The sequence below is a fragment of the Schistocerca nitens genome, chromosome 4 (assembly GCF_023898315.1).
Source record: "Schistocerca nitens isolate TAMUIC-IGC-003100 chromosome 4, iqSchNite1.1, whole genome shotgun sequence".
NCBI lineage: Eukaryota > Metazoa > Arthropoda > Insecta > Orthoptera > Acrididae > Schistocerca > Schistocerca nitens.
The window spans coordinates 903,983,522-904,009,835 of NC_064617.1; the positions used below are offsets into that span (position 1 = coordinate 903,983,522).

The following is a 26,314-nucleotide window of genomic DNA, read 5'->3' on the forward strand; positions in this document are numbered from 1 at the left end:
ATATCACAGTGCAGCTACACCAGGTTATGAAAATTCCTGCTTTGAAGAGCTCTACTTCTATGGACACTATCACAATCTGAGGGTAGGATTCACAACCATGGAAAACTGGGCAAAGCAGCTATAGTAATGGATAGATGCTCCAAAAAGAAGTTTTTGGGAGATATAGGAACAGATGTCAATGTGTTACCTAAAGGACTGTTCCAACTGGACAGTGGTCCGCCTCAGTAGCCGAGTTTTCAGTGCAGCAGAATGCCATGCAAAGGGGCCCGGGTTTGATTCCCTGTTGGGTCAGGGATTTTCTCTGCTCAGAGACTGGTTTTTGTGTTGTCTTCATCATAATCTCATCCCCATCGCCGAAGTGATGTGAACTAAAAATACTTGCAACAAGCGACCGGTCAACCTGGCAGGAGGCCCTAGCCACGAACATTTCATTTCACTTCAACTGGACAGCACAGCTGCTCCTCTACATTTAACAGCAGCAAATAACTCGGCAATCAAAGTTTACAGAAGCAAATCATTTATGTTAGATCTTGGCTTTCAAGAGCACACAACATGGAATTTCTTAGTAGCTGATGTCACCAAACCAATTCTAGGCACTGATTTCTTACACAACTTTGACCTCGCAGTGGACATTAAGAGAGGATTATTGCAGAATGCAACAGTCACAGCAGCGTTTTAACATAATGAATGGCACAGCCTCGTGGAAGAATTACCACATATCCTATCAAGAGCAAACGCACACACAACATGCAATTTTTCATTCGCACTATGCCATGACAGTCAGTAGCAGCCGAGTCATGCCATCTCATGCCTGGAAAACTAGTGGCAGCTAGGCAAATGCACCAATGCATGACAAGGCCATCAGATAGTCAATAAGCATCACCTCTATGTATGACCCAGAAATGAGACTGTACATGGAGGCTGTGCAGAGACTATCGAGTGTTAACTTTCATAACTATACCAGATAGATACCCTATTCCACATATCATGGATGTGAACAATTCAGTGGCAGCTGCATATTTTTTTAGCATAATCAATTGCACATGGGCACATTCACAAATTCCTGTATTCCTATTAGTCATTCACAAGATGACGATCACCATGCTCTTTGATTTATTCAATTATTGTTAACTGCCCTTTGAGTTGAAAAACATTGCTCAAACAAGTCATGTGCTGTGTGGGCTGAAATTTTCATTTTGCTACATGGATAATATCTTTAATTTTTTGAAGTCTCAGGAGGAATGCAAGTCTCACTTACGTCAAGTTTCCTTGTGACTCCAAAATTCTGGCAGGGTGATCAGTTTAGACAAGTATCTTTTTAGTTATAACAAAGAAAAGTTCTTTGGTTTTTAGGTATCAGTAGATGGGTTGACTGGTGATGAAGCATGTGTCAGCCATACAACAGGTTCCACTGCACGTAACATTGAAGGACTTAAGGTGGTGTCTAGGAATGCTTAATTATTACCACCGTCATCTTCCCCAGGCATCACATTAACAAAACTACTCAAAGGCAAACACTTGGCTGGTGCAAAAAGTTCCTCAGAGCTGATGATATCATTCGACAGAGTAAAAGAGGGTGCTGCAAGGGCAGTACTGCTTTCTCACCCTCAGATTAATGCATCAGACCATTATGGTGGATGGCAGCCAGACAATTGTGGGAGTGGCACTTCAGGAACTTGTTGATGGCACTTGGCAGCCTTTCCCTTTTTCTGCCCTGTTGCTCATACCAATGTAAAAGGCTTTGAGTACTATAGACAGGGAACTTTTCATAGCATATGCAGCTGTCTGTCTCTTCAGATATTCAATTGAAGGCCGCATTTTGACTATTTACACAGACCGTAACATCACTCTTCAGCAAGGAGACTCCAAAAGGCTTGCTGAAATTCCTCAGACACACTGATTTTATTTCATAATTCACCATGGATGTCCACCATATTAGCAGTAACAAAAACATTGTGGCTGATTGCTTATCACTGTGTTGTGTGAGTATAAAAGCAGTAAACAGGAACCGCATTGCCCAAGCATGAACTCTTGACCCAAAATTACATGAATTATGAATGAATAGACAATCTAATTTGACATTCATGCATGTAAAAACATCGGCAGGAGATTTAACGTTATGGTGCAACAGTGCAGATAATATGATGTATGTTATGTCCCAGAAATTTCTGTCAAGCAGTTTTCAAGGCATAATTAGCCTTTAACACCTGGTAGTGAGAACTATGGGGTGAGTGTTGATGAGGAAGGTGGTGTGGCCTGGAGTGAATAAAGACAGCCATAAGTGGACACAATAATGTGAGAGATGTCATAAGTGCAAGGTGGGAAGACATATTGTTGGCCCCACAGGGAACATATCACATCCTCAGCAAGATTTGGTCACATTCATGTGAAACTGGTAGGGCCACTACCCTGCTAAAATGGCCACTACTATTTACTTACCATAGTGGATCACCTTACAACATGGCCAAAGTATTTCTGGTGGCAGACGTCATTACCACAACTGTGGCCAAGATTAGATTAGATTAGATTTACTTTCATTCCAACTGATCTGTATTGAGGAGGTCCTCCAGGATGTGGAACATGTCAGAAAAACAACAATACATGACAAATATTTACAACTAAAACAAACAGGTCCCAAGTGGAATGATTGTCATTTTTTAATGAACACTATATGAAAGTCATTTTACAAATACTAATGCACTGAATTTAAAATAAAAAGAGAGTACTTAATGGACAGATAGCACTATTTGGAGTGCCACAAACTATTATGACTGACAGGTGTAGACAGTGCGAGGCAGCATTATTCTAAGAACTGCTTCATCTCTGTGGGTGCAACCACATCCATACAAATAGTTATCAATATTCCAGCAATGGAATGGTGCAAAGATTCCACTGCACTCTGAAGGTGGTCCTGCTAGGATTGAGGCCTACACTCAAGGAGGAACTAAGGCACTCATTCTTCTCCTTAATTACTCTGTGGAAAAATGTTGCCGCTACCAGCATAATTGTGATCTGACAAACCGACAGACCTCCCAGCAACAATGGAAATTTTGGGGCAAACCTATGTGAAAATATGGCTCTTTTCCCTATGACACTACCAAAGCTGCATGGGGATAAACAGATTTTTATGCATAAGGACTTGTTCAGCTTTTCAAATGTGTCGTTTCATGAAAACTCAGTCCTTCCTCCACTTACACCATCTTCTACAGGTCCATTTACAGCTGTTCAACCCCCCCCCCCCCCCCCCCCACCTTCAAGATATGGCACAGTGACTGAGAGGAAGTGGTCTACATCAAGTGTCTTAAACCAGTGCTCCTGCAAATGGGAGAGACAAACACAACTACCAGTGTATATCCTCATTGCACTTCAACTGGGTGGTGTGTCATCTCCTTTATACTTTTGACCTTTGATGTCTTCCTGGGTTTTAGCACTGTTTTCTGTTAATGTTCTTGTAATTGTGATTGTAATAAAGGCACACAATGCTATCCAAGGTATCTGCATCAAGCTCATCACTGCACCAAGCATTCCTTTACTATCAAAGTGAAACACACTCAAAATGAAGTGCTTGAAGGTGATCTTAAAGTTTTGGAAACAGATGAACATTGAATGGGGCCAAATCAGGAGTGTATGGAGGTTTTTTGATGACAACGAACACAAGGTGATGGATTGTTGCAGATGACACAGTGCCCATGTGTGGTCTGACATTGTCATGCTGAAGGAGAGGGTGCAGCATGTGCAGACAAACTCTTTGAATTCAAAACCCAATTACAGCATGCTGTTTCTCATGCAATGACATGGTTACATTTCACACCAGCATGTTACATGCTACCATTTGGAGCCTTCTAGCAGCAGAGGGCTGCAATAGGTGTGAAGAATAAACATGTAGAATGTTAATAACATTTGTTTTATTTAAAAAGCTTTATGAGATTTACATAAAAATTCAGAGCAATTACTTGTCAGCATACCCTTGTAAAAATAAGAAATTATAAAGAAATGATAAAGAATACCTCTTTGTTAAACAGTGAAAGATTACACATCCAGCGCACTTGTAGATATAAGAAACTATAAAGAAATTGTAAAGAATCATACCTCTCTGTCAAATGGTGCAAGTTTAGACTTCCAAGGAACTGTAGGTGATGAAGCAAATTCTTGCAAGCCACTAAAGCCACCTAGTGGTGGTCGAACTCTTCCAATCTCCATACCATCAACAACAAACACCAGCTGATCTGAAAATTTAATTAGCATTGTGATCCTCTCAGCACCAAATAACAAAAAAAAATTAAAACCATATTGTTATTATTGTGTAAATTTGAACAGCAAAAACAAGTAAACAAAATTATATTTTGGAATGAGGGAAAAATTATATAGACACTACTGAATTACATGATTTATTAGTAGACTGTCAACATTTTTATTGTATCATCTGAAAAATAAACATTGTTCTGCTACTTGAAACCCACAAATGTTAAATGACACATTTGCCTTCAGATTTTTACCTATATTCTTATGCCTGAGGTAAAATAAAACGTTCTTGAACTGAGAAGTCTGTAAATGAAATAGTTAAGCTATCACTCTATTGCATAAAAATCAACATTCTGGCACCAGTCACAAGATACATTGATGAGCCAAAACATTACAGCCAGTGAGACTGAATGCCACCTGGTAGGGTTGCAGGCATGATGTGGTAAGGAAGTATGTAAGTGGAGCAGACACATATCCGGAATCATTCTAGCGATGACAAGAACTGTAAATGGAGAAATCCACTGTCCAGCACAAAGCGTTGAACATGAGGCTCTGCAGCAGATGTCCCCTATTTGTTCCTATGTTGACTCACTGACATCATTAATTATGATAACAGAGGACATGAGATCGTCAAGACTGGATGATGGATCAAAGAGGATATATTACATTGTTGAATGAATAATATTTCTTGATGCGCCAGATCAACGGTTGCCTGGATATACTATCACTCAGGTGAATGACTGTTTGAAACATGCACTAAGTTAAGACCACATGCCAATGGGGGTAGTATTACACTATTGGGGGCATTTACCTGGGCTTCCATACGACCTTCCATGACAACTGCTGACAACATGAACACTATTGCGGAACGTCTGCATCCCTTTATGATTTATGTCTTCCCCAGTGGTGATGGTATTTTCAAACAGGACAACTGTCCATAACACACGGCCAGAATCATGCTATGTGATTTGAGGAGCATGATAGTGAACTCACAGTGATGTTCTGGTTACCAAACTTGTCTAATCTGATAATGATGCAACACATCTGGGACACTATCGGGAGTCAGCTCTGCATCCACAAATCACCAGCCCATAACTCATGGTAGTTGCATTACCTGTGCACAGACATCTGGTGTTACATACCTCTGGAAATCTACCAAGGACCTCTTAAAAACTTATCACATTGCTGTATTGAGTTCCAGATGTGGACCAACATGCTATTAAACAGGTGGTCATTATATTTCGCCTCATCAGCGCAAATTCTAGCACACTTAATAGATGAAATCTTTGGAACAGGAATCACCAGTTCTCATAAACAATCTCAGCAATGCGGATTTTATTTGCCTCTTGAAGTATCTGTACATATTTGAGTATTTCATGTCTAACAAATAAAATACATTTTTATTATGTTTGATTTGTTGGCCAAAAAATAATCATTATGACAGAGCTACAACCATTTACTTCAAACAATATTTACTGAAAAGTTAGTACCAGGCTCATATTAACAATTCACATGCTATAGTACCAGGTGAGGTTAGTTTTCTGACTATACAAAAAGAGCAAAATAACTTAACCTCAAGACTGCGAACAAGAAGATCTGCATAAATAAACTCAAAGACGTTGAAATTTGGCATTCTTGGAATTTTCAACTATTAATAGCATCAAAATTACACAATGCTTGGACTGTTATTGATGGTGCATACAACCTGCCTGAAGAACCATTTGATAATGATATGAACAGCAAGCTGGTTGCAGCCTGAGCAAATTGTGACACAACAACTAAATGAATCATTGCTACATTAGGTGAAGGAAAAAACCATAATTCATATTACAAACTGCAACATGTCGACAGAAATGAGGACAAGTTAATATCTAATTATGAACAAAAATTTGATCCAGTGTTTAGGTACATCATAGTGCAGCAGTGGTTTAGTTTTGCAAAAAAAGCAACTGGCGACATAATGATAGATGTTGCTAGAATTGAAGATCTGCACATTGCTTGAGATTCTAGGTGAGCAAATACCTGATCAGATAATTATTATAAAAATTTTGATGAGTCTCATCACGAGCATACAAGTATTTATTTATTTTATTTATTTTTATTTTTTTTATTTATTGTATTTTTTTTGCATGGAGACACCAACTGGTGTCTTTTGCAAACGTCATAGCATTTTTTTACAAGTTTAGTACAATATATATATATATATATATATATATATATATATATATATATATATATATATATATATATATATATATATACACAATAACTTATTTTAGTTTAATATTAATATTCACTTAAAGAGTATAAACATTTGTCAATCAAGAAATGTTTCAGTTTCACTACTAATGCATGGACTATGGTCTGTTGTTTTTAATTTTGTTCTTTGTCTGTAGTAGCAGTCTTTATTTCTTGTATTATAGGCATGCATATCAGAGCACTTTGTTTCTTTGTTTTGATGTGTCACAAAAAATATAATTAATTTGTAAAGATACAGTGAGTAGACTGTTAGGTATTTATGATGGACAAACATTTCCCTGCATGAATCTCTATACCCTAATCCATGGATAATTCTGATTGCTCTTTTCTGTAGGGTTAATATTCTGTTCATATGTATGTCGGCAGCACAACCCCATATCTCTATCCCGTAATTAATCTGTGGAAAAATGGTTCCATAATAAATTGTTTTTAATGTCTGATGTGGAACTACCTTTGATAACTGGCTGATTAGATGTAATGAACTGCTGATTTTATTGCATAAAAATTTGATATGGTTTACCCATCTTAGATTTTCATCTAGGTGAATACCTAGAAATCTGCAGCCTTCTGTGTCCACTACTTCAATTCCACCTATGTTACTGATAGAGGTTTGGTGTGAGTTTGTAAGTTTAAATGGCAATAATGGATAGGAATCTTTGCAAGCAAGTGAATCAACACTTAGTAATCTGATATCCCTACTTGCCATTGAGGAACATATAATCAACACAAATGATAAATGTGAAACTTTAGCATATGTAGCAAGTAATAGCACTCCTAAAAATTCTGGCAAAAAGCCAGCCATTTTATGAAATCAGGTACTTGTGTCTATTGCCAGAAGCTGCATCACTGGATTTGTGACTTCAAAAAGCTGCAACTGCAAAGCAGTCAACAACCATTGGAGAACCTCTCATTAGAGAAGCAATGTTCATTTCAGGTAATTCAGTACAACTTGAGCAGCATAGTACTGTACATGGATTCAGGACCAACATTCTTGGTCCACCACCTATGAAGAATTTACAGAGGCAAGACCTTTTTATACTGGTGATGGGAAATACAACTTTGGATCTGTTGGTCTTACAAACTTTGTACCACTTTTTTCCATTTTTGAAAATACTTGACACAAAACAAGCTACACATCACAACAGACATTGTAACATTTTACATCTATGATTATTGAGTGCTTGGGAAGGTGAAAATGTGTACTAAGTAAGTTCTATTAGAGTAAACTATCAATTTTGATACTGGTACAAAGTTACACTGTCATTCAGAATAATTTTAGACCAGTCTTAAAAAATGTAGTATTTTTCCATTAGGCTATTTAATGTTCAGGGTAAATTTAGATCATGTCAAAAGGAAATAAGCTGTTAATGCGAAGTGGAAACAAACAGTGTTAATCCAGTCCTACAAGTTTACTTTCAAATATCAAGATATGAGGGGGTACCCAAAAAAAGAAACCAGAATATCATTGCCGTGGATGGAGCTTGCATAGTACACATTTCTATCGCAAGGTGTGTATAGTACAATTCACTGCCAGTTCAGAGCAGCCTGTGTTTTCGACCTGGCTTGTTCTGTTTATCTGCAGTAGCAGTTTATGCTAGCGCTGTTTGTTCTTGTTTTGTTTTTTATGATGGTAAGTTCAAGTGAACAATGTGCAGCTGTGAAATTTTGTTTTCTACTCAGTAAAAATGCTGCTGAAACTGTTTTAATGTTAAAAACAGCTTACCAAGATCACACTATGGGAAAAATTCAAGTGTGCAAGGTTTGCTCCATTCAAAAATGGCAACATGTCGATTGATGACAAACCTCATTCTGGACATTTATCAACTGCTCAAATTGACGAAAATATTGAAAAAATTCGAAAGCTTGTGCTTACAGGCCATTTTCATAAGTTTTAACACTATGCAACAGTGTTCATCAAAAAAGACTTGATTTGTGGCAGACAGGAGACTGGTCCTTCCAACAGAACAATGCACCTGCATGCACAGCCATCTCTGTTAGATAGTTTTTGGTTAAAAATGGCATGGTTCCACTGCCCCATGCATCTTACTCACCTGACCTGACTCCCTGCAAATGTATCTTATTTCCATGCATGAAAACAGGCATGAAATGACTCCGATTTGACAACGTAGTGGAAGTCAAAAAATGAACAAGGGAGTAGCTGTCAGCCATTTCTAAAGATGACTACAAAAATGTTTCAAACAGTGGAAGCACTGGTAGGACAATTGTATAAGTTGTAATGGAAAGTATTTTGTAGGGAATATGGTTCTTTTGTAAACAATTTTGAAATATATAGCTTTTAAAAAATAATTCCAGTTTTTGTTTTGGGTACTCCCTTGTTCTTGAATTGACCTGGCACTGCTCGGCTTATACGCGGAGTGATACATCCAAAAGAATGCCTAAAAACTCAACTACTGTTATGAAAGGAAATGAAACTGAAAGACCTGAACACTTGCGTGACCCAAATATCAAGTATTTGTCCAGCGCTGATACTAAATTGTTTGGCCATAACGACGGTGGACCTTCTAAACAGGCAGAGAAACCTAAATGAAGAAAAGTAGTTTTGATGGCAGACAGTCATGGTCGTGGATTTGCTCGCCTTCTGAACAATCAGTCCAGTTTGCAAACAATCGCTTACATAAAGCCTGGTGCTTCTATGTTGGAAGTTTTCAATCATGTACGATCCACAGACATTGCTGACTTATCCTCTGAAGACTTTGTTGCGCTAATTGGTGGGTCAAATCATGTATATAAAAACGAAACCCACAAAACAAAACAAGAACTAAAAAGGTGCTTAGGACAGTTGACACACACAAATGTTTTAGTGCTGAACATTCCACATCGGCATGACTTACCGTCTTGGTCATGCGTAAATAAAGAAATAATCAATGCCAACCAACAAATTTCATTACTTTGCAAACATTTCAGAAATGTAGAACTCGTAAATGTTAATAATATTGGGCGCAGATTCCACACATTACATGGATTGCACGTTAACAACATGGGGAAAAAACTGCTCATCGGAAAAATTGGAGAAATTATCACCAAGAGGCATCAAACACTCAAAAGCAAAATCATCCTGGATTGGCCCCCCAAATAATCGAAGGAAACAATGCCAGCAAGACCTCACTCACCAACATCAACAACAAAAGAAGGAACTAGGTGCCTCCAATATTCAGGCACAATGAATGCAGTAACAGCTCTACCAATTGCAGACCCAGCTCTAACATCAGCAGCAATATTATCAACAGTAGGAGCAGCAGCTGAACAACTACCAGGGGAGCCAGACACAGAAGAAAATTCTGCTGCAGATGATAATAGAAGAATAGGTGCAGTCGGGAAAAGAAAAGCAGTACTTCCAGCACACCTGAATGATTTTTTATTGACAAGGTAAAGGTAAGTGATCAATTAAATATGCCAAAGTCTAACAATATGCCAAAGCCTAACAAACCCTTTAATTTCATGCTGATTCATCAAAATGTCCAGTCACTGCTAAACAAATTAAGTGAAGTTGAAATTTTATGTACTGATGAGCTAAAAAATGTTTCTGTAGTGTGTATAACTGAACACTGGCTGCCTAAAGATGCAATGTCAGTCACAAAACTTGCAGACTTCAATCTTTCTTCATCATTTTCTAGAATTACATCCAGTCATGGAGGGTCATGTATATTTGTTAAAAGTGGCATTGATTATAGTAACATAAAACCCATTGAACTGTTAGCTGAAGAGAAAATTTTTGAAGTATCCGCAGTTGAACTCTCCGCATTAAAATTAATAATCATCTGTGTATATAGGAGCCCTGATGGGAACTTAAATGATTTCTGTCACCAACTAGAAGCAGCTTTAAATACTATAAAAAACTTCAACAAAACAGTGATCGTAAGTGGAGATTTTAATATTGATTTTCAAGAAATCTCAAAAGACCAGCAAAGCTTCATGACCCTACTGGAAACATATAACATAAAAGCCACCATAGACTCTCCTACAAGAGTTACACCAACAACTAGCTCAACAATTGATCAGATATTAATAAACACAAATGTAAATCACAATTTCTATGCCGGAAATCTTAATACTGGCTTCAGTGATCACTATGCACAGTTTATTGCTTTGCACACCCCAAGTGAAACAACTGAGAAAGAGGAACTTGTAAAAGAAGCAAGGAAATTCACTAACAAACAAATAAACCTTTTTGTACAGAGACTAAGTGAAGAAACATGGTATGAAGTGTATACTTGTGAAAATACTAACAAAAAGTTTGAAAAATTCATGGAAATCTTCATGTCATACTTTGAAGCTGAAACCCACTAAAAAGGAAAAATGTCAACCTAACTTAAAAAAGAACAAATGGATTACAACAGGTATTAGAATATCTTGTGCAGAGACAAGAAGATCACACGATATAGCAAAGACACAGAACATGCCTCATGAATTTCATTTGTACCTGAAGAATTGTAAGGAAAGCTAAAACAATGGCAAATGACAAATACATTGAAAATTCAAAAAACAAATCTAAAGCTATATGGGAAGTTATAAAAAAACAAACAAGTGAAACTAAACAATATAAAAATATGAACTTATGTTATGAAGGACAAATGATTTCTTGCCCAACAGAAATTGCAGGGATCTTCAACAAATATTTTGCAAACGTAAGTGAACAGTTGGTGAGTGGACTGGAAGAACAAAACAAAATATCACCTCCATCATGCAATAGTGTGAGAAATGTGTCTATATCTTTGTTCCTTTCACCCACAAATTCTGAAGAAATTTTATCAGTTATAAAAAGCTTGAAAACAGGGTACTCATGTTGAATTGATGGAATACCAGATGCAATTATTAAAAAATGCTGTCTTGCCTTAGCTGAACCCTTGACACATTTGTGCAACAGCTCACTGGCATCAGGAACCTTCCCTTCATGCTTAAAAACAGCAAAGCTGAAACCACTGTTCAAAAAAGGAAATCCAGAATGTGTTTCAAATATAGACCAATAGCCCTACTGCCTGTATTTTCTAAAATTTTAGAAAAAGTTTTTTATAAGAGATTGTCTGATTTCCTAAATAAAAATAAAATTCTCTCTCCTTCACAGCATGGCTTCAGGAAAGGCTATTCAACAGAAAGTGCAATATTTGAATTTCTTAATGAAATCTATACTAAACTGGATGCAAGTGAGTTTGTGACAGGCATATGTCTTGATTTATCTAAAGCTTTTGACGTCATTGACCATAATGCCCTACTGCAGAAGCTTGACCAGTTAGGAATTAGAGGTATATCCAATGAGGGGCTCAAGACATACCTATGTGGTCGCAAACAGGTGGTTGAAGTGCAATATACTGACCATAACAAAATCAGCTACTACTATTCAGGATATGAAAATGTAAAATATGGTGTCCCTCAAGGACCAGTATTAGGACCCATTCTGAAACTTCCTGGCAGATTAAAACTATGTGCAGGACCGAGACTCCTAACTCGGGACCTTTGCCTTTCGCGGGCAAGTGCACTACCAACTGAGCTACCCAAGCATGACTCACGCCCCGTCCTCACAGCTTTACTTCTGCCAGTACCTCGTCTCCTACCTTCCAAACTTAACAGAAGCTCTCCTGCGAACCTTGCAGAACTAGCACTCCTGAAAGAAAGGATATTACGGAGACATGGCTTAGCCACAGTCGCGGGCAAGTGCTCTACCAACTGAGCTACCCAAGCACGACTCACGCCCCGTCCTCACAGCTTTACTTCTGCCAGTACCTCGTCTCCTACCTTCCAAACTTAACAGAAGCTCTCCTGCGAACCTTGCAGAACTAGCAATCCTGAAGGAAAGGATATTGCGGAGACATGGCTTAGCTGAGAGGATGGGGCATGAGTCGTGCTTGGGTAGCTCAGTTGGTAGAGCACTTGCCCGCAAAAGCCAAAGGTCCTGAGTTCGAGTCTCGGTCCGGCACACAGTTTTAATCTTCCAGGAAGTTTCATATCAGCGTACACTCCGCTGCAGAGTGAAAATCTCATTCCAGGACCCATTCTGTTTCTCCTCTATGTCAATGATCTTATGTACAACAAGTATTACCAAACTACCCTCCAATTTGCAGACGATACAAGCTTCCTTATTAGTGGTAAAACAGAAGAAAAACTAAAAGACTCTGCTATCCAAACAATGAACAGTGTAGAACAGTGGTTCAGCTACAACTAGCTAATTATAAACAAAGAAAAGACAGTAGCACTGAACTTCTATAATGTAAAAGGAAGACACCACCCAAACACAGAAATATAACTTAGGGACAGAGTTCTTGAAAGTGTTGACAGCACTAAATTTCTGGGACTCTGGCTCCAGAACAACACAAAATGGGAGGTACACATTTAATATTTGCAAAGAAAACTAAGCAAAACCTGTTACATGATACGGATCTTAAAAACTTGTTGCAGCAAAGCCAGCCTGTTAAATGTATACTACTCCTATGTGCATTCTGTAATTAAATATGGCATAATCTTCTGGGGCAATACAACAACAAACATTAAACTTTTCAGGATACAAAAGAGAATACTAAGAATTATTGAAGGGGTAAACAATACGAAATCGTGCAGACCCATATTCAAAAAACTGTCAGTTCTTCCTCTTCCTTGCATTTTTATCTACAAAACATCAGTTTTCGTCAAACAATATATCGATAGACACCCAGATATCTTATTAAAAAATGAAGATATACATGCACACAATACAAGGCAAAAATCTGACCTTCATGTGAAACAGGTGAGAACATCATTGTGCCAAAAAGGCACACTACATACTGGGATAAAGATTTTCAATAATCTTCCTAAACATATTAAATCAATAGGTAAACTCTGTAGTTTTAAGGCTGAAATAAAGGCATATTTAATTGATCATTGCTTTTACAGTCTGACAAAATATATAAAAGCCAAACAACAAAAATAAAGATGCATTATTAATATTCTACTTTGTATGTTGCCTGTAATGTTTGTTGTATTTATGAATCTGTGCTAAATTACTTCAATATCTAATCCTCAGGATTGGAATACAAACTGTATTTTATCTTGTAAATACCTAACCATGTCCAATATCCTTGTATATATTCTATACATATAGGATTTGAAGGACTAAATAAAATAAAATATTACTATTGTCAGAAGCTCTCTTCACAGCTGCTGCAATTAAAGGATTATCACAAGCCTAAGAGCTTGGTGGAAGGTGGAAAGACAACTGAAATACTTACTAGAAATCATAAAGGTAATAAAACTGTTAGTTTTAGTAGAAAATAATGCAGATAGGTAAACAGCAGCCATTTGAGACAAAAATAGTAAATGGTACAAAGATATCCTGATTGATAAAAACATTACCCTGATTGACTGCAGTCCACAACAAAGCAGGCAGCTAACACTTGTTCGAACAACACTTGAATATTGTTTGTCACTCTAGGATCCATGCCAAATAGAATTGATAGAGAAAATAGAGAAGATTCAAAGACAAGCAGGACATTTAGTTACAGATTCATTTAGTAAGAATGAAATCTTCATCCAAAGAGATTCTGATCGTATGTGAAATATGCTAGCGGCAGACACAATCAATGCCTTCTCTACACGATAGCAGTTGAGATACTATCAGCCACAGTGCTGCCAAAGGAGAATTACTAAACACATTCTTCCAAAATACCTTCACCAATGAAAACGAAGTAAATATTCCAGAATTCGAATCAAGCACAACTGCCAACGTAGAAGTAGATACCCTCGGAGTAGCGAAGCACCTTGCCTTAACAAAAACAAGATTTCAGTCCAGAACGTTCCTTTGTTTCCAAGAAGCTATCTTCTCAGTACCTTTAAGTGAGTGTAATAGGAGTCCTGTGGTATGGTGTATATGGTATTTCAACAATAGCACTTCCGACTAGCTCACAACAAAGAGGTCTAGGGTCTCACAGGCCAGCCGCGTGCACTGGTCTCAGTTTATTGTTAGCTCCGCCAAGGTTATTCACGCACGCGCTTATCTGCGGAATCTGCTTAGTTTAGTGGTAGAACAGATTTTTTTCGTGCTTTGTACCATATTTTAGTGTGTTGTAAGTGTTGTAACTGCACCATGGCTTATTCTTACGAGACACAGGAGGCGAGAATTAGGAACTTGGTTGAAGAAACAATGGCTAAAAGTGACGCTGGTGATTCTGAAGATGGAGAAATCGACTTCGAAGAAATCCAGGACCCAGAGTGGAAAGGTGATCCCGGTACCGAACAAAAAACGTCGAGTGATGAATCAGAAGACAGTGATTGTGGGGCTGACAGTGATTTGTTTGTCGGTAAAGACGGAACAGTATGGAACTCGCGTGCTCCGCCAAAGAACTCCCGCACACATTGTCATAACATCATAACTCATTTACCAGGTGTGAAAGGTGCTGCGAAAAGTGCTACAAATCTTGTACAGTGCTGGGAACTGTTTTTTTGATGAAAACATTATACACATACTTGCTGACTGCACTAATAGGTACATTCAAAGTATCCAGGGAAACTTTGCGAGGGAAAGAGATGCACAACAAACTAATAAAGCTGAAATAAAGGCCTTATTGGGATTGTTGTACTACGCTGGTGTAAGTGCCCATCGATTAAGTCTACAAGATTTGTGGCGAGCAGATGGCACAGGAATTGAAATATTTCATCTCACAATGGGCTTAACAGATTTCGTTTTCTCCTTCGATACCTCATATTGGACGATAAACAAACGAGAATGGAAAGGGAGAAAACAGATCACATGGCGGCGTTAAGACAGGTGCTCAGTCTAATTGTTGAAAACTTTCAGAAGGCTTATACAGTTTCTGAATACGTGACAGTTGATTAAAAACTAGAAGCATTCCGTGGAAGATGCAGATTCCAACAGTACATGCCAAATAAGCCAAACAAGTATGGAGTAAAGATTTTTACAGCAGTGGATGCCAGAATGTTTTGCACATTCAACATGGAGGTGTATATTGGGCAACAGCCTGAAGGCCCTTACAGACGGGACAACAGACCAATTGAACTTGTTCAGAGACTTTGCCAACCTATCCTGAATACAGGCAATTATTTTACAAGTTACGAGCTTGCAAACACATTGATTACGAAGAAGACGGCCATCGTTGGTACCCTGAGGAAGAACAAAAGACAAGTCCCAAGGGTATTTATTAACACTAAAAACCGACAAGAAAAGTCATCTATGTATGGGTTTCAGAAAAATTGTACCTTAGTCTCTTATGTGCCGAAACGAAATAGAGTGGCGTTACTGCTGTCAACGATGCCCCACAATGGAAATATTGACTAAAATACAGGTAATGATAAAAAACCAGAAATTATCACTTTCTATAACCTTACTAAGGGTGGAGTTGACGTTTTAGACGGAATGAGTGCAACACATAATGTATCGGTATCTGGAAACGCAAGAAGATGGCCAATGGCTGTTTTTTATAGCATCATGAACACATCTGCGATAAATGCTGCTATTATTTTCAACTCAAATCAGAAAGAACAACTGAGAAGAAGAGAGTTTTTGAGGCAGCTTTCTTTTGCGCTTCTGCATGATCATCTTCAGCAAAGAGTAATGTCAAAAATATTGGCAAGGAAGATAACTGAGAGAATTGGAGAGCTATGCAGTGTGAAAATTTCTGAAGTGGAATCAATTGCGACTTCATGAGGACGGTGTGTGGACTGCAGAAGCAAAAACAGAAAAACAAGATATATTTGTAAGAACTGCAAGAAATACATTTGCCTTGAACATTCTGTTACTGTGTGCCTAGACTGTATCGACAAAATATCTGATTGAATACATGCATTATTTTGATAAAAAGCTAAATTGTATGTATCTCCATCTGTGTAAATATTTTTGGCCAAAATATTAAATTTATCCCTTAAATATATTCGCTAAACTGATTTTTAATGATATTACTTTATTTAATAACGTTTCCCTCCATAATATACATTTAAATGCAAATTCAGAAAGATAGAAAGTGCAACGGTCTGTGAGACCAGCTGCGTGTACTGCCGCCCAGTTTCCAGGTGCATGCACTGCCGGGTTAACAATCATATACAATCGTTCGCACAACGAAAGATCCGTACCCAAAGACAGGGAAGTTGCACAATCGCACCAATATTCTAGAAGAGTAGTAGGAGTAATCCACTAAATTACAAGCCCATACCGTAAAAGTCGATATGCAGCAGGATTTTGGAACATATATTGTGTTCGAACACTGTGAATTACCTCGAAGGAAACGGTCTGCTGACACACACTCAACACGGATTTAGAAAACATCGTTTTTGTGAAACACAGCTACCTCTTTACTCGAAGGAACTGTTGAATGCTATTGACAAGGGCTTTCAAATTCATTCCGTATTTATGGATTTCCGGAAGGTTTTTGACATTGTACCACAGAAGCAGCTTGTAGTGAAATCGCGTGCTTATGGAATATCGTCTCAGTTATGTGACCGGATTTGTGATTTCCTGTCAGAAAGGTCACAGTTTGTAGTAATTGACGGAAAGTCATCGAGTAAAACACAAGTGATTTCAGGGGTTTCCCAAGATAGTGTTATAGGCCCTTTGTTGTTTATTATTTATATAAACAATTTGGGAGACAATCTAAGCAGCAGTATTAGGTTGTTTGCTGGTGACGCTCCCGTTTATCGACCAGTAAAGTCAGCAGAAGATCAAAACAAATTTCAAAACGACTTAGAAAAGATATCTGTATGGTGCGAAAATTGACCATTGACCCTAAATAATGAAAAGTGTGAGGTCATCTACATGAGTGCTAACAGGAATCCGTTAAACTTCTATTACACGATAAATCAGTCAAATCTAAAGGCCGTAAATTCAGCTAAATACTTAGGAATTACAGTTACGAACAACTTAAATTGGAAGAAACACATATAAAATGTTGTGGGGAAGACTAACCAAAGACTGCGCTTTATTGATAGGACACTTAGAAAATATAACAGATCTACTAAAGAGATTGCCTACACTACGCTTGTCCGTCCTTTTTTTTTAGAATACTGCTGCACAGTGTGAGATCCTTACCAGACACGATTGACGAAGTACATCGAAAATGATCAAAGTAGGGCAGCACGTTTTCTATTATCGCGAAATAGGAGAGTGTCACTGAAATGATACAAGATTTGGTGTGGACATCATTAAAACAAAGGCGTTTTTCGTTGCGGTAGAATCTTGTCACGAAATTTCAATCACCAACTTTCTCCTCTGAATTCAAAATGTTCAAATGTGTGTGAAATCTTATGGGACTTAACTGCTAAGGTCATCAGTCCCTAAGCTTACACACTACTTAACCTAAATTAACCTAAGGGCAAACACATACATCCATGCCCGAGGGAGAACTCGAACCTCCGCCGGGACCAGCCGCACAGTCCATGACTGCAGCGCCTATAAAGACCGCTCGGCTAATCCTGCGCGGCCCTCTGAATTCGAAAATATTTTGTTGACACCGACCTACGTAGGGAGAAACAATCACCATAATAAAATAAGCGAAATCTGAGCTCGCACGGAAAGATATAAGTGTTCGTTTTTTCTGTGCACTATACGAGACTGGAATAATAGAGAATTGTGAAGGTGGTTCGATGGGCCCTCTGCCAGTCACTTAAATGCGATTTGCAGAATAGCCATGTAGATGTAGAAATGTTCAGTCAACTCCAGTGGCAGATGCTGCAAGAAAGGTGTTATCATCACAATGTGGTTTACAGTTGAAGTTCTGAGAACGTACATTGCTAGACAAGTCAACCTCCTACATATATCCTACAAAAAGACCTGAAGGTAAAGTTAGACAGATTCGAGCCCAAGTGGAGGCTTACCAGCAGTTGTTCTTCCTCTGAACCATTCGCAGTTGGTACAGAACAAATTGACAGTGGTACACAAAGTATCCTCTGCCATACACTATAAGGTGGTTATGGAGCATGGATGTAGAATTGGATGTAAGAAATTTATCAAGAATGGAAATCCCATATCACGGCAATTCTCACGGAAGTTTTGGTGTTGTAATTGGAACCTAAGTTCAGCTGGTTAAAATTGACGATACGGCCCTGAAAGCAAGAGAAAATGGAAAGGCTATGTTTTGTTTTTCCGTCATCCCTGAAAGTTTGTAACATCATCACGGAATCACTCTGCATTGCATTGCTTCATACTATGAAAAGACAAGCACGACGAAGTGGCTCTGGGCAAAAAGTTGCTTGGAAGATGTTCTACACACAGCCATACTATCACACTAAGAGAACTTGCAGTAGAGCCAGATGACTATCGGAATTATTTACTGATGAGCGATGAATCTTTCGACAAATCTGCGAATCGCATTACGCATTATGCAGGCAGCGAAGATACTCTTCATATATTCGGAAAATTACGTTCTCCACAATGCTGGAAGCAATCAATAAACTGGAAAAGAATAAATACGTTATTCTAGACAATCGACGATAAGAATGCAGTGGGAACATATTCACATCTGGTGGACGAAAACTATGAAAACAAACACTGCAAACCGACGTTTCGTGTAAGTCATATCCAATGCAAATCTGTAACGCAACCATCTGTGTTGCGTGCTTATAATTATGTATTGTTTATATTTTAGGACAATTAATCTGTAAAAAAGAAACGCACTACATGTTGTAATGAAACCATGAAAACCGTCTGAAGATGAATCGTAATGATTCGAAACCAGTAACGGTATCTTTTGAATAAAGGAACTGAAAATAAATTTGTGGCTGGTTGCTGTCTCAACACCATCAACATTTTAGTACGGTTTTTCGAGGCAACTATATTATTGCAATGTTCTTTCGTGTTTGGTGCTTTGTTTTGACAGAATGTACCACATGTTAAGCTATACAAAAACTTCTGGGTATTAAAATTGCAATATTGCATGAAGGTGGAATGCAACAACTGTCATCCTGACACGAAGTGCATTACGAACTTGGATACGGAACTGTACAAAGCAAGAAGCGGAACCACCATCTACATTCTGTACACAGGGAAAGGTTTATTTATTTATCTTTATTCATCCAAGGAAATCTCAAGCGAATGCAATGCAGATCAATAGCTCAAAATATACAACACACAGAATACATAACACGCCTTATGAGAATAGGGTAGGTGGTCTATGTGGGTAGGATATGTTACCCATTCAGAAATTGCATTTCAGTTTTGTCTGATTCTGAGATCATGTTATGCCTTATGTGAGAAGAAGAAATGCCAGCACAGCCGGCCGGGACGGCCGAGCGGTTCTAGGCGCTACAGTCTGGAACCGCGCTACCGCTAAGGTCGCAGGTTCGAATCCTGCCTCGGGCATGGATGTGTGCGATGTCGTTAGGTTAGTTAGGTTTAAGTAGTTCTAAGTTCTAGGGGACTAATGACCTCAGAGGTTAAGTCCAATAGTGCTCAGAGCCATTTTGAGCCCAAATGCCAGCACATTTGAGAACAGAAGAGCCCTATGGTTACATTCTATCAAGACTGAAGTTTATCACCTGCTGCATGCTGCACTGTCATGCAAATACAGAATGATGGTTTCAGAGGAGCCACACTCACAAGGGGAGGCCGCCAATTGTGAAATTCAGATTCGATTCATACTGTGCATAATAAAAGCTCATGGCCAGAGGTGTAATGTGGCAAAGCACCAAGATGCACTTCTCAGCCGTTGTCGAGAAAATCGACAGTTAAAAGAAACCGTTGCGGTGAAATACTCTCTACGATTAATAATTTTCTGCAGCGTCATGGCGCAGCGGTAAGCGCTCGGGTTCGTAATCCAAAGGTCACCGGATCGAATCTCCCGCTATGCAACTTTTTTTATTTTTTGTTTTTTGTAATTCAAATGTATACACACACACACACACACACACACACACACACACACACACATATATATATATATATATATATATATATTCTTTTAACTGTCGATTTTCTCGACAACGGCTGAGAAGTGCATCTTGGTGCTTTGCCACATTACACATCTGGCCATGAGCTTTTATTATGCGCAGTATGAATCGAATCTGAATTTCACAATTGGCGGCCTCTCCTTGTCAGTGCAATACAGGATCTCAGATGCTCCACCTACTAGTGCCCAAGATTACAAACAAATTGTTCATTTGGTCATGCAGAATTGTACAAGCATGTCATGTACCTTGTATCAGAAAAGGGGCATGTTTGCTGCAATGCAAGTTTCCATGCAGACTGTGCAGTCACAGCTGGAGCACCACAAACTGTCATCTCAGTGGCTCATCTTGCAACTTCCCTTGATGCTACAGTAGAGAGAGGCACACCAAGAGTCGTGCACCCTGCAGCCAAGGCCAGTTTAAGGCCGAAGTGACACAAGTCACTACTTGGGACGCCAAGCTGAGAGGGACAACAGAGGTATCACAACAGTAAGATAGCTGAACAGAACGTATCACAAATAAAGTGTCAAAATAAATGCCGTGTATTGTTGTATTGTCAATACTGGGCATAATAATAAACTAAACTGATTTTTTTTCCTGTCAGATAAAGTCGTCGAAAACAAAAATAAAGAGGATAAATACGTTTCCACTTGATAAACATAAACAAAAACTTTGATTCTGCTTCAAACACTTAGTTACTTCTCACTGTCATCTTGCATAACACAGTGTTTGTGAAGTAGCTGGTCCTCCTTGTAATTGGAGACACTTTTGTGTGCAGTTAAGCGTACTCCTTACCATATTGCCCAGATAAACCTGTGGAATATTGTCCCATTCCTCCTCAGCGGCCTCTATGGATGCACTGTAACATCACTGGTGATGTGGGGCAGGACGATTACATACCACTCATCTAAATGGCACATGCATTCTGGAGAATATGGCGGAAATTACATCCAACTCATTCCATGCTCCACGAGGAAGGTGTTTACAAGAGTGTGATAATAGGGCGTGCATCGTAGTCCATCAGCGTGAATACTGCTCCAAGATGTTTACCAAGAGTAGGCATAATGCATGCAAGGATGTCATCCCCATATTTCTCACCAGTCATCCTCCCACACATTCGCACAAGGGTTGTACTGCAGCCACACGACACACCCCCAAACATGACGAACCACTTTGATAAAAGTGGTGGTCTGTGATACAGTTAGGGTATGAACGTTGTCCTCGCTGCTTACACATACGAATATCAGTATTGTCAGTGTGGAGACTGATGCGGCTCTCGTCAGGAAAGAGCATTGTGTCACATTGCCGCCTAGTCCAGAAAGTGGTTTTGTGTCCATCCGACATGAGCCCCTCTCTGAACCCAATTTAAAGCATGAGCCGTCGGAGGTCTTCTGGAACATAATCTCTGTTCATGGAGGCTATTTTGTATCATTTGTGTTGACACCTACATTCTTGTAGTTGCTTGGAACTGCTGCTGTAGGTGTGCAGCATTGAGTTGAGTGTTTCTGCTTGCTGTTATACACAGATATCAATGCTACACACCTGTTGCTTTTCTTCTGCAGCCACTTCCGTCAAGATCCTCATCTCCCAGAAACTTGTTCCAGATTCTAGAGACACCACTTTTGTCTCATAGCAACGTTCTCTATGATGTCCACTTATCTGATTCCCTGCTCCATAAGAGTGACTATACGGCGCCACTGATGGTACATTATTGTTGTCCGCACCATCGTGTAGCAACACGACTCTCGTAATGGCAGATACTGCATGTACTGCAATGTTTACATGTGGTGCGGTTGCCGTAGAGTGCTTACGCTACCAAATGGTTCAAATGGCTCTGAGCACTATGGGACTTAACTTCTAAGGTCATCAGTCCCCTAGAACTTAGAACTACTTAATCCTAACTAACCTAAGGACATCACACACATCCATGCCCGAGGCAGGATTCGAACCTGCGACCGTAGCGGCCACGCGGTTCCAGACTGTAGCGCCTTTAACCGCTTGGCCACACCGGCCGGCGATATGCTACCCCTCACAGTAGAAACGTGAGCTGTTTCTGCTATAGAATTACGTTACAAACAAAACGAAGTATTGATATGATATTTCTGGATCACAACTTTCAGTACTAAAGTTTTAGGAATATGCAACATTTATTTTGACCACTGTGGGAGTGGCCACTTGGAGCACCAGAGGCGCCCAAGACCAAGATTTGTATACGGTGTGTGTCACAATTAGTAGCAAGAACGGACATGGGTGAAAGTGTATGAGGAATAGGAGGAAGGAGAGAGAGAGGCGCCAAATGATAAGGCACTACTGTGGAAAAATATTCTCGAACTAGCGCTGCTTGAAACCAAACTGGATAAAGAAGTGGCACTATGTCGTATTTTAAGATGAGTGCTGAGTAAGCGTGCAGCATTATGTTGGGCATATCTGCGTTTGGAGGCTCTGAGGAGAGTGAACGTTGGATGGTGGAATGGATACCACTGGGCACACAACACGATTTATTCTGGTTCACAGCTAGTAATTTGCGCAGCAGGTATATTAAGGCCTTTGGCTCTGCCCTGTCTTTCAATAGACAAAGAAAACTGCATGTTGCCCAAGCTGTCCTGACCTACCCCAGTACAGAGGATATTTGACTGTATCGCTTATCACTATGGTCTCCAGATCACTCACCCATTAAATACATCATGTCATGGGTTGCCAGAACACTATCATGCTACCATTTGCCAGCCACTATGACTGCTGAACTCTATCACAGAGTTGAAGCAGCACGGAATGACGTACCTGTATCAAAGGTCGATTCAACTTAACGCCCAGTCGACTTAGAGCCATAGTTGCTGCCACACTCAGCAGCTGTGTGTAGTACCGTATTTTACGGACTATAAGACGCACGTTTTTCTTCGAAAAATTGCCTCTAAAATTCAGGTGCGTCTTATACTCGAAATTACGATAAAAATACCCAGCGTTTGATTTAAAATTCCCGCCAGTCTTAAATATGGTCATATATTCGATGCCACGGGAAACTTATCTATATCTGGCAACATTGGATTCGACTGGCAGCAGCACTGCACCGATGCGACGAACATAATTTGCGTGGATCCACAAGCTCGCTAATACTGTCTCCCACCCGCCCAGAACACTGTCTAGCCTGTCATGTAACATTGCAGTCTACGGTGCCATTGAACTTGAATTTAAAGTGAATTGTGTTATCGGTAATAATACAATATTTTTGTTAGTATTAGCTAGTTTCACAATGAAAAAAAAAGGGTATTCATATGATGCGGATCATAGCATACGCATAAGAACATGGAAACAGAGCAGCTGAGCGGTATTTCGGCCCTCCACCAACAGAAAGAAAACCACACGCTACTGGCGGGGTAGTAAAGAAGAACTGAAAAAAAAATGATAAAGACTAAATGTGCAAATAGAGGACTGAAAGAAAAATGGCCAGAACTATAAGATGACGTACTAAAATGGATTCAAGAACGCCGTCAAAATGGCAAGCTCCAAATACATGCTCGTAAGCTACCACTACAGTGGAGCTTGACAGACATTAAGGGTGGAGTTGGGGTTGGTACTACAGGTTTATGAAGCGTCATCGACTTAGTATGAGAACCAAAACCAAAATATCTCAAAAAATGCCATAAGAGTATGAAGAGAAAATCTTATTTTTCCATCGCTTTCTTATCCAATGTAGAAAGAAAACCAGTGTGGAACAAGGCCAAATAGCGAATACGGACGGAACTCCTCTGAAATCAGATGTGCCGAGTAAAAGAACTGTTGCCATGAAAGGTGCTAAAACTGTTACTGTAGAAACAACTGGACATGAGAAAAATGCACTACACCATACTCCTTTCATATTGTGCTGACGGTACTAAAATTAATGCAATGATCATTTTCAAGCGCAGAGCAATGCCAAAATCTTATGAAATACCGTCAGATGATGTTGTGCACGTACATAAAAAGGGCTGGATGGTCGAGGCTGGCAGGAAATTATGGATTAACAGTGTGTCGCAGAGAAGGAAAGGTGCTTTATTGAAGAAGAGTTCTTTTCTTGTGCTGGATCAGTTCAGTAGTCATTTTAAAAAATGAAACAAATAAATTGAAACAGGGAAATATAGAGTTTGCTGTTATTTTGAGAGGATTTACTTCACAACTGCAACCTCTTCATGTCTCGATAAATAAACCACTTAAAGTGAACATGAAAAAGGAATGGAAGAAATGAATGATAGATGAAACCCAAAATGAACTCACACCGAAGAAAGCTTTAAAATGACCTACAACCAAACAAGTGTGTCAGTGTAACACTCTCGATTGCAGTGAAGACCAGCTTAAATCTAATAATAAAAATGGAAAAGTGTTGTTTAAAAACTGCTTATAAATTAAGTTGCGTAAAACATGGTAAATTTAACACGCTGCACACGCCCAAATCACCTGCCAATTTAATCGTGTTTTCTTCCTCTTATGATACGTACATGTAAAATTTCATTATTTCCCATCTTCCCTATTGTTGTAATTTTAATGGCTAGCTGTCTATGATCGTACACACATGACCACAATAAAATGGCTGAGTGGCTGAATTTAGACAATAATGTCAAGTACATTTATTTATCAGAAATTGACAGCTTCAGTTGATATGATGGTTTGTTTGGAGGTAAACGTCTCCTGAAATAGAAGTTTCTATTAAATAAACTTTCAACTGTAGACTTCTTAAAAAGTAGTGCGTGCATGCGTGCCTAACAGTATCAGTCTGAAATGTTCAGAAAGTGTTATCTCCAGAGAAATACAAAGAGGCTCAATTTGTAGACTAAAAATAAATGGAGTTAAACCAAATTAGTTTCTCTATTTTTACAGACCTCAAACGTACTGCTACAATTTACAATACTATTTTTTTTAAAAATGGAAAATTTCATTACTCTACCTTTATCCCAAATAACTCTGTAAACATGGAAGTCAGATCCAAAAGGTGTCCAGTTACTCTTTGTGTACATCTCATTCCGAATTTTTGTTTTCAGGCCAAGTCTGCAGCCTGCTTCAAGTAAAGTATTGCCAAGTTGGGCCCCATCTTTTGTTAAATCTTCATTTCCTCGTGCCATTGCTATTCTGATCTGCCCTGATTGATAGTTGAGGTGACCGTAGTAATTTTCTTTTGGTTCAAGCCAGATCTCTGCAAAAGTTAATTTATTATATTTCAGTCAGTGAAAATATTTATAAAATACCCGAGGCGGCATCGACTCCAACACTAACAGCGACTTCCAGTATAAAGAAACAAAGGCAAAGAAGAAGTGTGACTCTTGGCAAGTATTGTTTTTGTTGTCAGGTATGCTAGTGTTCTCGTGCCTGATGATGTGGTGCAAAATGTATTCTGATTCTACTGCATGTACAAGAGTTAATAAATTGTTAAAGTCAATACTTTGTGGTTTCTGCAATTGAATATCATTCGTACTCACTGTCACCCAAATTTCTGCATTTTTGACCAGCGACAACGGTTTATTTTTTCGAACTCAATGAACATGCCACGTCGCTTATCGCCAAGACAATGGATAGTGAAGTGCATGAGAAGCTATTAGGGCCTTTCCCCAGTTTTGACGGAGTGTACCAAGGATTGCATAGTGCAACGAGCTATATGGAACCGCTTCAGTCAGAAAACACGAGTGTAAGTGACTATCAACTGCTTCTCTCATGTATTCTAGCATGGGCTGATACCACGTGGCAACATTCAGTGCAATCTTCCACCGATTTGACTGACTTATCTTAGATGGAAGAAAATCAGAGGTTTATATGTTCTTGTGCTACAGAACCCATACTCGACACCAGTATATGAACACAACAGCAATGCCTTACTCTTCCCACTGCGGTATGTGCTACATTAAAGCAATGAATCGGTTTTTAAACATCGGCAGTGTTCGGCTGGCAAAGCCACACCAGAAGATTTCTGGAG

At 39.0% G+C, this 26,314-nt stretch overlaps 1 protein-coding gene across 2 annotated transcripts in view; it reads right to left on the bottom strand.

Moving 5' to 3' along the window:
- The window catches only part of LOC126253463 (beta-1,3-glucan-binding protein-like), a 324,996-nt gene that overhangs the window by 31,147 nt on the left and 267,535 nt on the right, over positions 1-26,314 (bottom strand). Inside the window, exons 6-7 of one of the 2 annotated variants that reach the window (XM_049954819.1) lie at positions 25,295-25,540; positions 4,090-4,226 (exon numbers count right to left, since the gene is read on the bottom strand). In XM_049954819.1, coding sequence (XP_049810776.1) covers positions 4,090-4,226; positions 25,295-25,540 — 383 coding nt within the window. The remainder of the gene's footprint in view (positions 1-4,089; positions 4,227-25,294; positions 25,541-26,314) is intronic. The other variant, XM_049954818.1, reaches the window with a different exon arrangement.